Source organism: Piliocolobus tephrosceles, chromosome 12 (assembly GCF_002776525.5).
Source record: "Piliocolobus tephrosceles isolate RC106 chromosome 12, ASM277652v3, whole genome shotgun sequence".
Classification (NCBI taxonomy): Eukaryota; Metazoa; Chordata; class Mammalia; order Primates; family Cercopithecidae; genus Piliocolobus; species Piliocolobus tephrosceles.
In genome coordinates this window covers 101520583-101531177 of record NC_045445.1, presented here as the reverse complement: position 1 = coordinate 101531177, position 10595 = coordinate 101520583, and the positions used below count along the sequence as shown (strand labels likewise).

At 43.0% G+C, this 10595-nt stretch overlaps 1 protein-coding gene across 6 annotated transcripts in view; it reads right to left on the bottom strand.

Annotated features, from left to right (window-relative positions):
• Window positions 1-2252: 2252 nt before the first annotated feature.
• SLC9A7 (solute carrier family 9 member A7) overlaps window positions 2253-10595 on the bottom strand; it is a 147241-nt gene continuing 138898 nt past the window's right edge. For 2 of the 6 annotated variants that reach the window (XM_023202761.1, XM_023202766.1), the window contains one exon: window positions 9735-10233. In XM_023202761.1, the coding sequence (XP_023058529.1) occupies window positions 9982-10233 (252 nt within the window). In that variant the 3' untranslated portion in view covers window positions 9735-9981. Of the gene's footprint in view, window positions 3565-9190; window positions 9413-9734; window positions 10234-10595 lie in introns of those variants that run through there. The other 4 variants (XM_031936589.1, XM_031936590.1, XM_023202763.3 and 1 more) reach the window with 4 other exon arrangements.

Sequence of the window (10595 nt, the reverse complement as noted above, 5' to 3'; positions counted from 1 at the left end):
GGCCTCAAAGCATTTATGAAATTAGCTTTTCCTTAATGCTTAGTGTGAATCTTTATTGCACATTTTAAATCATCTTGAAACTGCCTTTCCCAAACTTTGCATTAGTAGTTCTATTAAGCTGATGGACAGTTTCATTCACTCCATTAGAAAATGTCAAATTTGGTACACATCCAGGATCAGAGGAAGGATCACAGGAGAGCAAGAAACTGGTGACAGGACTAGTACAGACACACTGGAGTCAGCCCACTTTCCACTGCTCACATAGAGTGACACAAGCAATGTGTTTAAATGAAAGAAGAAAAAGTTCAGGTGCCACAGAGGTAGAAAGCTGGACTCACTGCCTGTCTACAGCCTCAGTTGTATAGAATTGTCAGTTGCTGTTGGCATTTTGCACATATGAACTGGTACATGAGTGAAGAATGGATGGGTACATGGTTGGTGCCTAAAGGTATGGCTTCAATCCCAATTCCTCCCACACGCTACCCAGAAGGTCCCAGAAAGGCCTGTTCTCCTCAGCAGGCGCTCCACAGCAGCAGCTACAGAAAGCACATCCATGCTAACAGAGGCGCCCTCAGAGTTTTCCCATCTTCACCCTCACCCAGTGACCTCTTGGGTCATTTTCTCCTGGTCTGTCTTCACAAACCAGAAATGATTGATACTGATTCGGTATGGGTTTGGAAGATTATAGGTTTCTGATGTAAAAGGACTTATGTTGTCAGGGTCCAACAGACTTTCTTTCTGGGAATTTCTGTGTTCTGAAGTTCAGACATCCTTTGTTCCTTCCCTTCCAGGTCAGTCACCATGAACCGGGGCACTCGGCATGCTGCCTCAGCACTGGAGAAGCAGCGCTGTGGAGGCAATCTGTCACGCTGTCAGAGTCTGGGAGTTGACTTGCTACCAACTGCTGTGCAATTCTGCTGAGCAGGAATATCATGAGCTGTTCAATAATGACGGATGCATTGGTTGAGATGAAGTTTCCAGTAAGGAAGTGACAGTGCAATGTGGATATTTATGGCCATAAAATAGGAAGAGCTTAAGTTCCCAGGCTGAACCTGCCACTGCTGGAGCCATTTCATTTCAACAAGGCGTCCTCACAACAAAGAAGAGATGTGATTTGGTACCATGTCACATCAGCAGGTGTCTGGACAAAAACATCAATGTGAATAAGGGCCAACTGCAGTCCTGTCTATCTTGATTAAATTACTTAATATTAAATAATAGGTCTGGGCAGTATTGTTTTTAACCTGACTCATCCGGCTGTCCTTCAAATAGCTCTGTCTACCCAGAACTGACTTTTAAAAAGTAATTTTTTCTCCCTGGGCTGGGAGAACCCTAATGAACTGAAACACATTTTTACTTTTAAATTTTTCTATCTGGTGTTTTTGTAATTCTACTATTAAATGACTCTGGAGTCATGTTAATGACAGGATTTGTTTTGTTTGGATGCAGTTCAATTGCATGGTTTGGGTAAAAGCTAGTCTACATACAGAGGAATATGAAGACTGTGGAAGAAACTGTATATTGGGTTTAAGAATTTCAGCAATTATCCAGTACGAACCTAAGCATTAAACTGCAATGTCAAATCCACTTACTTCAGTCTTACTAGTTGATGTTGCCAACAGTTGGTAATGCCTTTTTCAGGATTCTACATTCAAAGCCTGTTAAAGATGGTTACAGGCAAGGAGGAGTCACAGGCAGAGGCTAGATTTAAAGTATATCTTTTAACCCTAATGCACATTTTAGAAAGTCTCAAAAATCTGTTGCTGTGATTTTTACATCCTTTTTTTTTTTTGAGACAGAGTCTTGCTGTGTCGCCCAGGCTGGAGTGCAGTGGCGCAATCTTGGCTCACTGCAACCTCCACTTCCCGGGTTCAAGTGATTCTCCTGCCTCAGCCTCCCGAGTAGCTGGGACAACAGGTGCATGCCACCATGCCTGGCTAACTTTTGTATTTTTAGTAGAGATGGGCTTTCACCGTGTTGGCCAGGCTGGTCCTGAACTCTTGACCTCAGGTTATCCGCCCACCTTGGCCTCCCAAAGTGCTGGGATTACAGGTGTGAGCCACTGTGCCCAGCCCTATTTTAAAACTGAATTTCTTCAAGCATCTAAATCACAGGCTGGCAGAAACTTCTGTTAAGGCCCAGATAGTAAACAGTTTAGTTTTTATGGGCCATATGATCTCTGTTGCAGCTCCTCAGCTTTGTCATTGTAGCAGGAAAGCAGCCACAGACAGTAAGCAAATCAATGAGCCTAGTCATGCCAATAAAACTTTATTTACAAAAAAAGGCAGTGGGCTGGACTTGGTTCAGGGGCCAGCTGTAGTTTGCCAACCCCAGGCCTAAAGAAAGCTGGAGAGGAATAGTTACACCCAGAAAAGAACCTCTCAGTGAGGGAAACAGACTAAGAATAGTATCGCACTACAGCCTTCTACCAACAGATGATACTTTAAAATACAAAACAAAATTAGCTCAGCCAGTTAGTTGTTTTATTTTGAGTTTTGTTTAAAAAAAAAAAAAAAAAAAAAAGCTTTGAGAAAATGTGTTAAATATCAGTAAAGGGCAGGAACACACATGGCTAGCTTTACAATAACAATCTAAACATACACAAAGGCAAACATTGAGTAAAATGCTAGGGAAAGACAGCACTTTGGGGGCCTACTGCAGTTTTCCTTATTGCACATAAAGGTTGTGGATAACTCCAAGTCTTTAATTGTTCACAGTTATACTTTAATGTCATTTTATATAACATTTATTTATATAACATAATATAATGTTAATTTTATAAAACCACCACCAGTTTGCTACTGTTCAATGGAAATAGAAGGCAAAATTCTCCCCAATTACAGTATGTAAGCGCTCTATAAAAAGTTCCCTAGGTCACATCATTCCATGTTAAATGCGTCCTATTCTATTTTAAAAGTTGCTTTTCAGCTATTAAATGAATCTTGATGGCCTTCTCATGTAACCATTTTCATGGACATAGTACAACTTCACAAGTAAAAAGTACCAGATGTATTTTATGTGAAAAACAAAAGGACAACTTAGGAGGAGCTGGCCCTACTATGAAGTCACACTTTGAACGATCAATTTCAGTGGTAAATTCCCAATCCGTAGACTTAACACCCACACAACTGAAAACCATCCCTCTGCTTCTCCAAAGCCCACAGTTGGCATAATCACAACACAAGTCAGCCCCCAAATGTCCGTGTAGTTAAGTCATCCAATAACACCTGAATTGTAGCCTCTTTCAAGTGCTTGAGACAGCAGATGTTGAGGTTTCCGTGCTGTTTACAAGTCCTTTTCTATCTGAGTTCCTCCAACATATACAGGCCCAGACAATTTTCCACTGGCCAATAGCTGACCGTGACATTTGGTGATTCTGTTAAGCCTTTTGAAAGGTGGTCATCAGAAGGAGAAGGTGACTTCTGCTGTGTGTTCTTATGTCTGCTTTGGACCTTTTCAAAGGGCAGCACAGCAGACAGCCCTTCCTTTTCATCTTCTCCAAGGCTCAGGTAGCAGAAAACCGGCTGCCTGTGTGTTCCATATGGGCCATGACTATAGTATACCCTGCTTACAAAAATAAGACTAACATCAAAAACTTTGGTTTTGCTCTTTACAATTTTTGCTAGCACTGGGTGACAAGGTGTGTTTAATTTTTTAAAAATGTCTATGAAAATTGAAACTGGAAAAAATTGTTTAGGTCTTGTTTCGAAAGGACTGTTGATGAGTCTACTTGCTTTTCCTAGTTAAGCCACTAGCATTGGTTTCTACGGTATTTCTCTCTATGTTGTTTTCAGGTTTTAGAAACAGGGACGATCTTTTCAGGTATCAAAGTGGTAAAAGCAGTATTCAGATGGGTTGTTTCTAAACTACAACTCTTGGCCACTAGATTCCTTCGACTTCACTGTATCAGAATGTAGCAGCCGACACTGGCAAGCCAGAGTGTCAGTTAAAGAACAACAGAAGAGATCAGAACTCAATGATACCAGTCTAATATATACGAAAGACTTTTTCCTGAACTAATTAATCTATAGAATCAACATCAAAAGGCAGACAAGAAACTTGTCAAGTTCCCCACTTTTGAAGTGGAATAAGAAGTCATACACTTGTGAGATCAGTAGGCTGACTTCCTAGCAGCCCTCATTGCAGATAATCTTTCACAACAGATGGTAAAATCAGCTTTCTGATACACTCTTAGAACTCACGACGGGTACATGGTAGGTTTCCAAGTGGGTGATTTTCACCTCTGATGAGATGCTCTAACACCCTGCCACTGTTTTTCCCCCTAAGTACATCAGTGGTGTTTCTACATTTGGAAATCACTTGTTCGCATTAAACATCTGGTATGATTACATTAACTTCCACTGCAGACGAGGACAGGGAGAGATAGAATGACGGGATGACGTGAAACAGACCAACAGACCTCTATTTTGGAACTGTTAGTTCTTTGTCCTAGACTGAATCGTTCATGGATAGCTGAGATACCCTTTTGCATGTTTTCTAAAGAGATTCCATTTGTCAGCCAAACCACAGAGGACGTTTTCGGGTCTAGAGAACACAGCCTGAAGAGCTCCTTGCTGTTTGCTTGATGAAACATTTGATGTCACAGTGTGATTTCTGCCTTCCAGGCATCAATGCTTATTTGTCTCATCACCCAAGAACCACCCTGGATGCTCGGATCCATATGCCCTTCCTGTGCTTGTTTCCTAGGAAGCAATGTGGCCTTATTTAAATTCCAAATTTTCTTCTCTAGGAGAGAAAGTTTAGGTTTCTGGTAGTTCTCAAAAAGCGTACTAAAAGGAATAGCAGCTTTCATCTTCTCTCTGTCAGGGCTACACAAAAGTGTGCATCTCCTTAATTACCTGCTACAGAAACTACCACCATCACCATGCGATAGCAAAGGACCACAACCTTCTACTTTGCTCCAGCAGTAAATGGGCCCACCCTTATTCTGAGGAATCCAATGTGGACTCAGGCATGAGGACAGGTGAAGGGAAAGAAAATCTGACTCCAGAGGGGACTATTCATTTAATTCCAGGTGAAATTAAAAAAAAAAAAAAAAGAACAGCTTCCCAGAAACCTTCATGCTTGATTAGTCAGCAGCTCAGTTAATACCTTCCCTTTATTCCCCACAAGTGGAAATCAAGGTGACAGGATTTTAATTCTCTCCATACATACTCCAAGTCACCCTTCTCTCTCCTTGAAGGCTCCAAGGTTTTTGTGATCTTTTCAGCTGTGCTTTATGGAGTATGTTCTTGAGTTCTGCAAAGATTAGCATCAAATTCTCTCAGAGCTGCCCAGCCTGTATTATTGATCAATACTCAGTTCGTTTCACATGACTAACAATTAAAAAAAAAAAAAAAAACCTTCATCTGCTAGACCATTCTTTAAAATCAGATTCCAAATAGGGTCTGCTGCGAGCCCTAGACTAAAGGCTCTTGTCAATCCTGGCTGCACATCAAGGACACCCCACTCCTGAGGTTCCAAATGAAGCATGGATTCCAGGTCCCACCTGAAGCTACTGAATCCAAATCTCTGAGGGGAGGGCCCTTGCACTGATTTAAAAACAAAAACTGGCCAGATGATCCTAATTTACAGCCAGGGTTGAGAACCTCTGCTCTAGAACATCGGACTCTGCTGAACTGTCATCCCCGCCAACCCAGAACAAATACGTGCATAAGATGACTTGGGTTTACTCTCTTGGAAGAACTTTGTTTAGTTGGATGTACCATTACTTAGCAGTTTCAATCTGATCTTATGCCAGACTGGCAGCAGATAGTTGGCCTCGTGTTGAATGATGCCTGGGCTTTGTGGCACTCTACTTTTCTCCACACGGCATAGGCAAAATGCTTCTAGATGTGGAACCACTTGATGAATGGATTCACATTCCCAGGACCCCTGGTAAGGTCAGGGTTATTCTCCACAAACTACAAACAAAAATTAGGACCAAAGTGCCTTACTTTGATTCACCAAATATTTGTAATCAAATAAGGACTTAGAACACTGGAAAGCAGTTCTGATTCCAAATGGCTGACAGCTCGGGGTTAGTAACAAAGGCAAGAAAGGGAGACCAGCCTGCATTTCCAGCTTCCTAACATACAAAGAAAGCCCGGGGTAGGGTTACTAGGCAAACGCTGCATCTAGGTTCTGGGCCCTCTCTTCCCCGGGTAGGCCTTCTGGGTGGGCCTCCTGCCCTACACAAACCATCCCTAACCCACCTTGTTTACATTTAAACTACACTGTTGTAGACAGCAATTCAGGGAAGAGGACAAGCCATAATTAGGATTTCCTCCCTGTTTCCCTTGTCATCTCCCCACAGGAAAACCCTGATGGGAAGCTCGCCCCTCTAGTTTTGGTCTTGGCAAATCTACATTTCCTTGTATGTGAGTAGATCAGAATCAAATGTTTGCAATGAAGACTACAAGACCCTTTGGGGATAAACACAACACTCTATGAATTGAACGAAGACTAGGAAGGGAAACTGGGTGGTTATTTTTCTTCCCTAAGAGAGTCATTTCTTGTAATCTTGTAAAAGCTTTCTAAAACAAAAACAAAAACAAAACAAAACAAAATAATGGCTGGGGGCGGTGGCTCATACCTGTAATCCCAGCACTTTGGGAGGCCAAGGCGGGTGGATCACGAGGTCAGGAGATCAAGACCATCCTGGCCAACATGGTGAAACCCCATCTCTACTAAAAAATACAAAAAATTAGCTGGGTGTGGTGGTGGGCACCTGTAATCCCAGCTACTCGGGAGGCTGAAGTAGGAGAATCGCTTAAACCCGGGAGGTGGAGATTGCAGTAAGCCGAGATCACGGCACTGCACTCCAGCCTGGGGGATAGAGCAAGACTCCAACTCAAAAACAAAACAAAACAAAACAAACACACACACACACACACACACACACAAACAACATAACAACAAGGCCTTGAGGTGAACAAAGAACCTTCGCCAGGGTGTGTCTGTTAGCGTTTTCCCTCCAAAATTAAGTAAGCAATATAAGATAAGCAAAGCTTTATAAAGACCCAGCCAAAGAGCCAAGCAGCCTATCTCTCCATCTCTGCAAAACAAAAACAAAAATGAAAACAAAACAAGCCTTGCCTTTTAGATTTATATAGCATGACTGGTCATTACTGAGATAACTCTGCTAAATAAAAAATCCTGTGCTGGTTCTGGACTCCAGCACATAGATAATACAGGCCTCTGCCGGGCCTGGTAGCTGCTGTCTGCAACCTCACCCCAGGATATAAGAACTTCCCTTCCAGGGGCTAAGAAAGCTCTTTCTCTGGCTGTGGGGTGGGGTGTAGGTCTTATTCTGAAGTCCTTCACTAGACTAGTTAACCCTGAGGCCTCATGGGTTTGAGTAGGTTGTTTAGCATTTTTCAAACTTCCAAAAGCCATGGATGACCATACAATCAAAATGGACTTTATTGTAGATAAAAAGGAAAGAGGAGAATAAAAATCATTCAACTGTATTTTTTTTTTTTGAGACAAGGTCTCATTCTGTTGCCCAGACTGGATTGCAGTGGCATGATCTCAGCTCACTGCAACCTCTGCCTCTTAGGCTCAAGCGATCCTCCCGCCTCAGCCTCCCAAGTAGCTGGAACTACAGGCATGTGCCACCATGCCTGGCTCATTTTTTTATTTCTGTAGAAACAGGGTTTTGCCACGTTGCCCAGTCTAGTCTTGAACTCCTGAGCTCAAGTGATCCTCCTGCCTGAGCCTCCCAAAGTGGTTGTGGCCATAAGCCACTGTGCCCGGTCTCAATTTTATTTTATTTTATTGAACCATATGAAATTCCCACTACTGTTTTTACAAAATGGTCAAATATCAGCAAATTCATATGGCTCAACCTAATTAAATAAGTATTTTCCTGATTTGCACAAATTATCAATTCAAACACAAAGTTGTGAAGCAATATCTTATTTAAAAATTGAGCATTAAACATGCAAATTGAGAAGATTAAATGGCTGATTCCACTATGGGTGGACTAGACTGGGACACTGTTTTGCCTGCCATCATAAGAAAAACTGGCCAGTATGGTGAAACTCCGTCTCTACTAAAAATACAAAAAATTAGCCAGGTGTGGTGGCGGGCACCTGTAGTCCCAGCTACTCAGGAGGCTGAGGCAGGAGAATCGCTTGAACCTGGGAGGCGGAGGTTGCAGTGAGCCGAGATCGTGCCACTGCACTCCAGCCTGGGTGACACAGCGAGACTCCATCTCAAAAAAAAAAAGAAAGAAAGAAAGAAAAAGGAAAAAAAGAAAAATGCCCACATTATTGAAAGCATTTTTTAGAAATTGGGTTGCCAGAAATAAGCTAGCACTGAAGCACAGAGACATGGGGAGAAACTCAAACTTTTCCTGAGAGGTCTTTCTGTATTTCAGCACTACAGGTGTAGGCAGACAGAACAGCTCATCCAGAAAGAACCCAAACTGAAAACCTAACTTTCAAATCACACCCACATGTTAAGCTGGTGCAGCAGCCTCCCCAGATACAAGGAAAATGACCCTTCTCTGCATGGCACTCAGTGGCGTAAAGACACTCGGATTCTTAAGCTCATAGAAGACAGAACTTTCTAGTGAGCTGAAAATACTTAATGTTCCATTGTCTGCCCTCTGATTCCTCAGGTGGCCACTGAAATCTCATGCGTTCATCAGCTCAAAGTTTGGAATTCTACCCAGTCTTGAGACTACTGTGTTGTATTTCTTTGCAGTTAATTTTTTTGCATTGGGATTTCTTTCCCTCTGAATTCTAGCCTGGTGCCTTGTAGGTTTCTTGCTGCCTTCTCTTCCCCAGATTATGGCATCCTACAAAATGTGGTGTTACTTCTAAACTCACAGTACATACTTCAGTCCTAGTGATTATTTCCCTAGGCTGTCAGCTCATATGGCAGCCCTCAAAAGTTGAATGCTGGCTGGGTGCAGTGGCTCACACCTGTAATCCCAGCACTTTGGGAGGCCAAGGCAGGTGGATCACAAGGTCAGGAGTTTGAGACCAGCCTGGCCAACATGGTGAAACCTTGTCTCTACCAAAAGTACAAACAATTAGCTGGGCATGGTGGTGGGCGCCTGTAATCCCAGCTACTCAGGAGGCTGAGAAAGGAGAATCACTTCAATCCATGAGGCAGAGGTTGCAGTGAGCCGAGACCACGCCACTGCACTCCAGCCTGGGCGACAAGAGCAAAACTCCATCTCAAAAAAAAAAAAAAAAAGTTGAATGCTTTTTGCAGTGATACCATCATCAGTTTCGAAATACCTCCTTTCCTCGGATTCATTAAAAAATAAGAGTATAACACTATTTGCCTTTGGTTTTAAACATTTCATAACTACTTCTTTATGGATATCACCAGAGAAGGAACTATAATTCGTTGTTCCATGTTGAAATGTTCATGGACGTATTTTCAAATCTTCAGTCTAGAAAAAACACAGGCAGCATAAAGTCAGGAATACTGATATGAGGTTGCAGTCAAGCAGCCTTCGTTGCCAGAGCCTCCACTCAAATTGCTTTTTCATGTTTTCTGTCCCATTTAACACCAGTTTCCCATAATCCTTGGAGTTCTGATCTCAATTGCCTTCCTTCTCTTTAACTTGATATTTCTATGGTCAGCTTGACTTGCACTGCTGTGTACTGAGATGCAGCCTCTCATGGGAGGAATCCCCCTGCCCAGCACCTGCCTCACCTTGTTCAGATACTGCAGGTGAATGAATTAGGAGACCATTAAAGCATGCTATTTTTTTTGTTTAACTCTGAAACAGTGCACTATGTGAAAAAAACTGGGAATAGGTCTATGTTTGTCTGAATTTAGAGACACTTTTGCCTCACCATCTGCATCGTGAATTAAATTGTAAATGTTACGATAGCTTCAGACCCCAATAAAATAGAAGAGTTAGTTCAATCTAGTCACTGCCCCACCTCAAACAACACTAGGCCGTCCTCACCCCATCGGGAGCCTACCCCATCGTGTCAGGGTTTGGGGGAAAAGTCAAGCATTATCTTCCAGAGGAAACACTAGGCGGGTGCCCCGGCTCGACATCTTCTGGTCTCCCATTCCCAGGTCTCGCTCCAGCACTTCCTCCGAGCTGCTCTTCGTTCTCCGGCTGCCCTCCAGACTCGTGGAGGCGGTGTGCGAACTTGAGGAGCCATTTGCAGTCACTGTGCTGTCCCCGTACGTCAATGTCAGGTCGCCTTCGGTCAGGATGAAATCGGAGTCTTCCTCTCTCAGTGGCTCTTGGTTCTGCAAAGTGCAACCAACAACAACAACAACAAAAATGAGAGACTGGTATCTTCCAGGTTTGGCACCAACCCTAACCCCAATCCCAACTCCTCATCTGAAAACTGGGGATTATGAAACTTGCCTGCCTTGAGCCTCTAGCGTGGTAACTGGACGTAAACTGTAGAGGGCTTGGCACAGTTGCCAGGACTAGGACTTAGAATACAAGAAAACAGTTCCTGATTTCAGTGTCTGACGGCTTGGGGTTAGTGAAAAGAGGAAGAAAGGGAGACTAGCCTGGATTTCCAGCTTCTCAACACACAAAGAAAGGCCAGAGTAGGGTAATTGGGCCAACGTTGCAAACAGGTTTTAGGTACTGTCTTCTC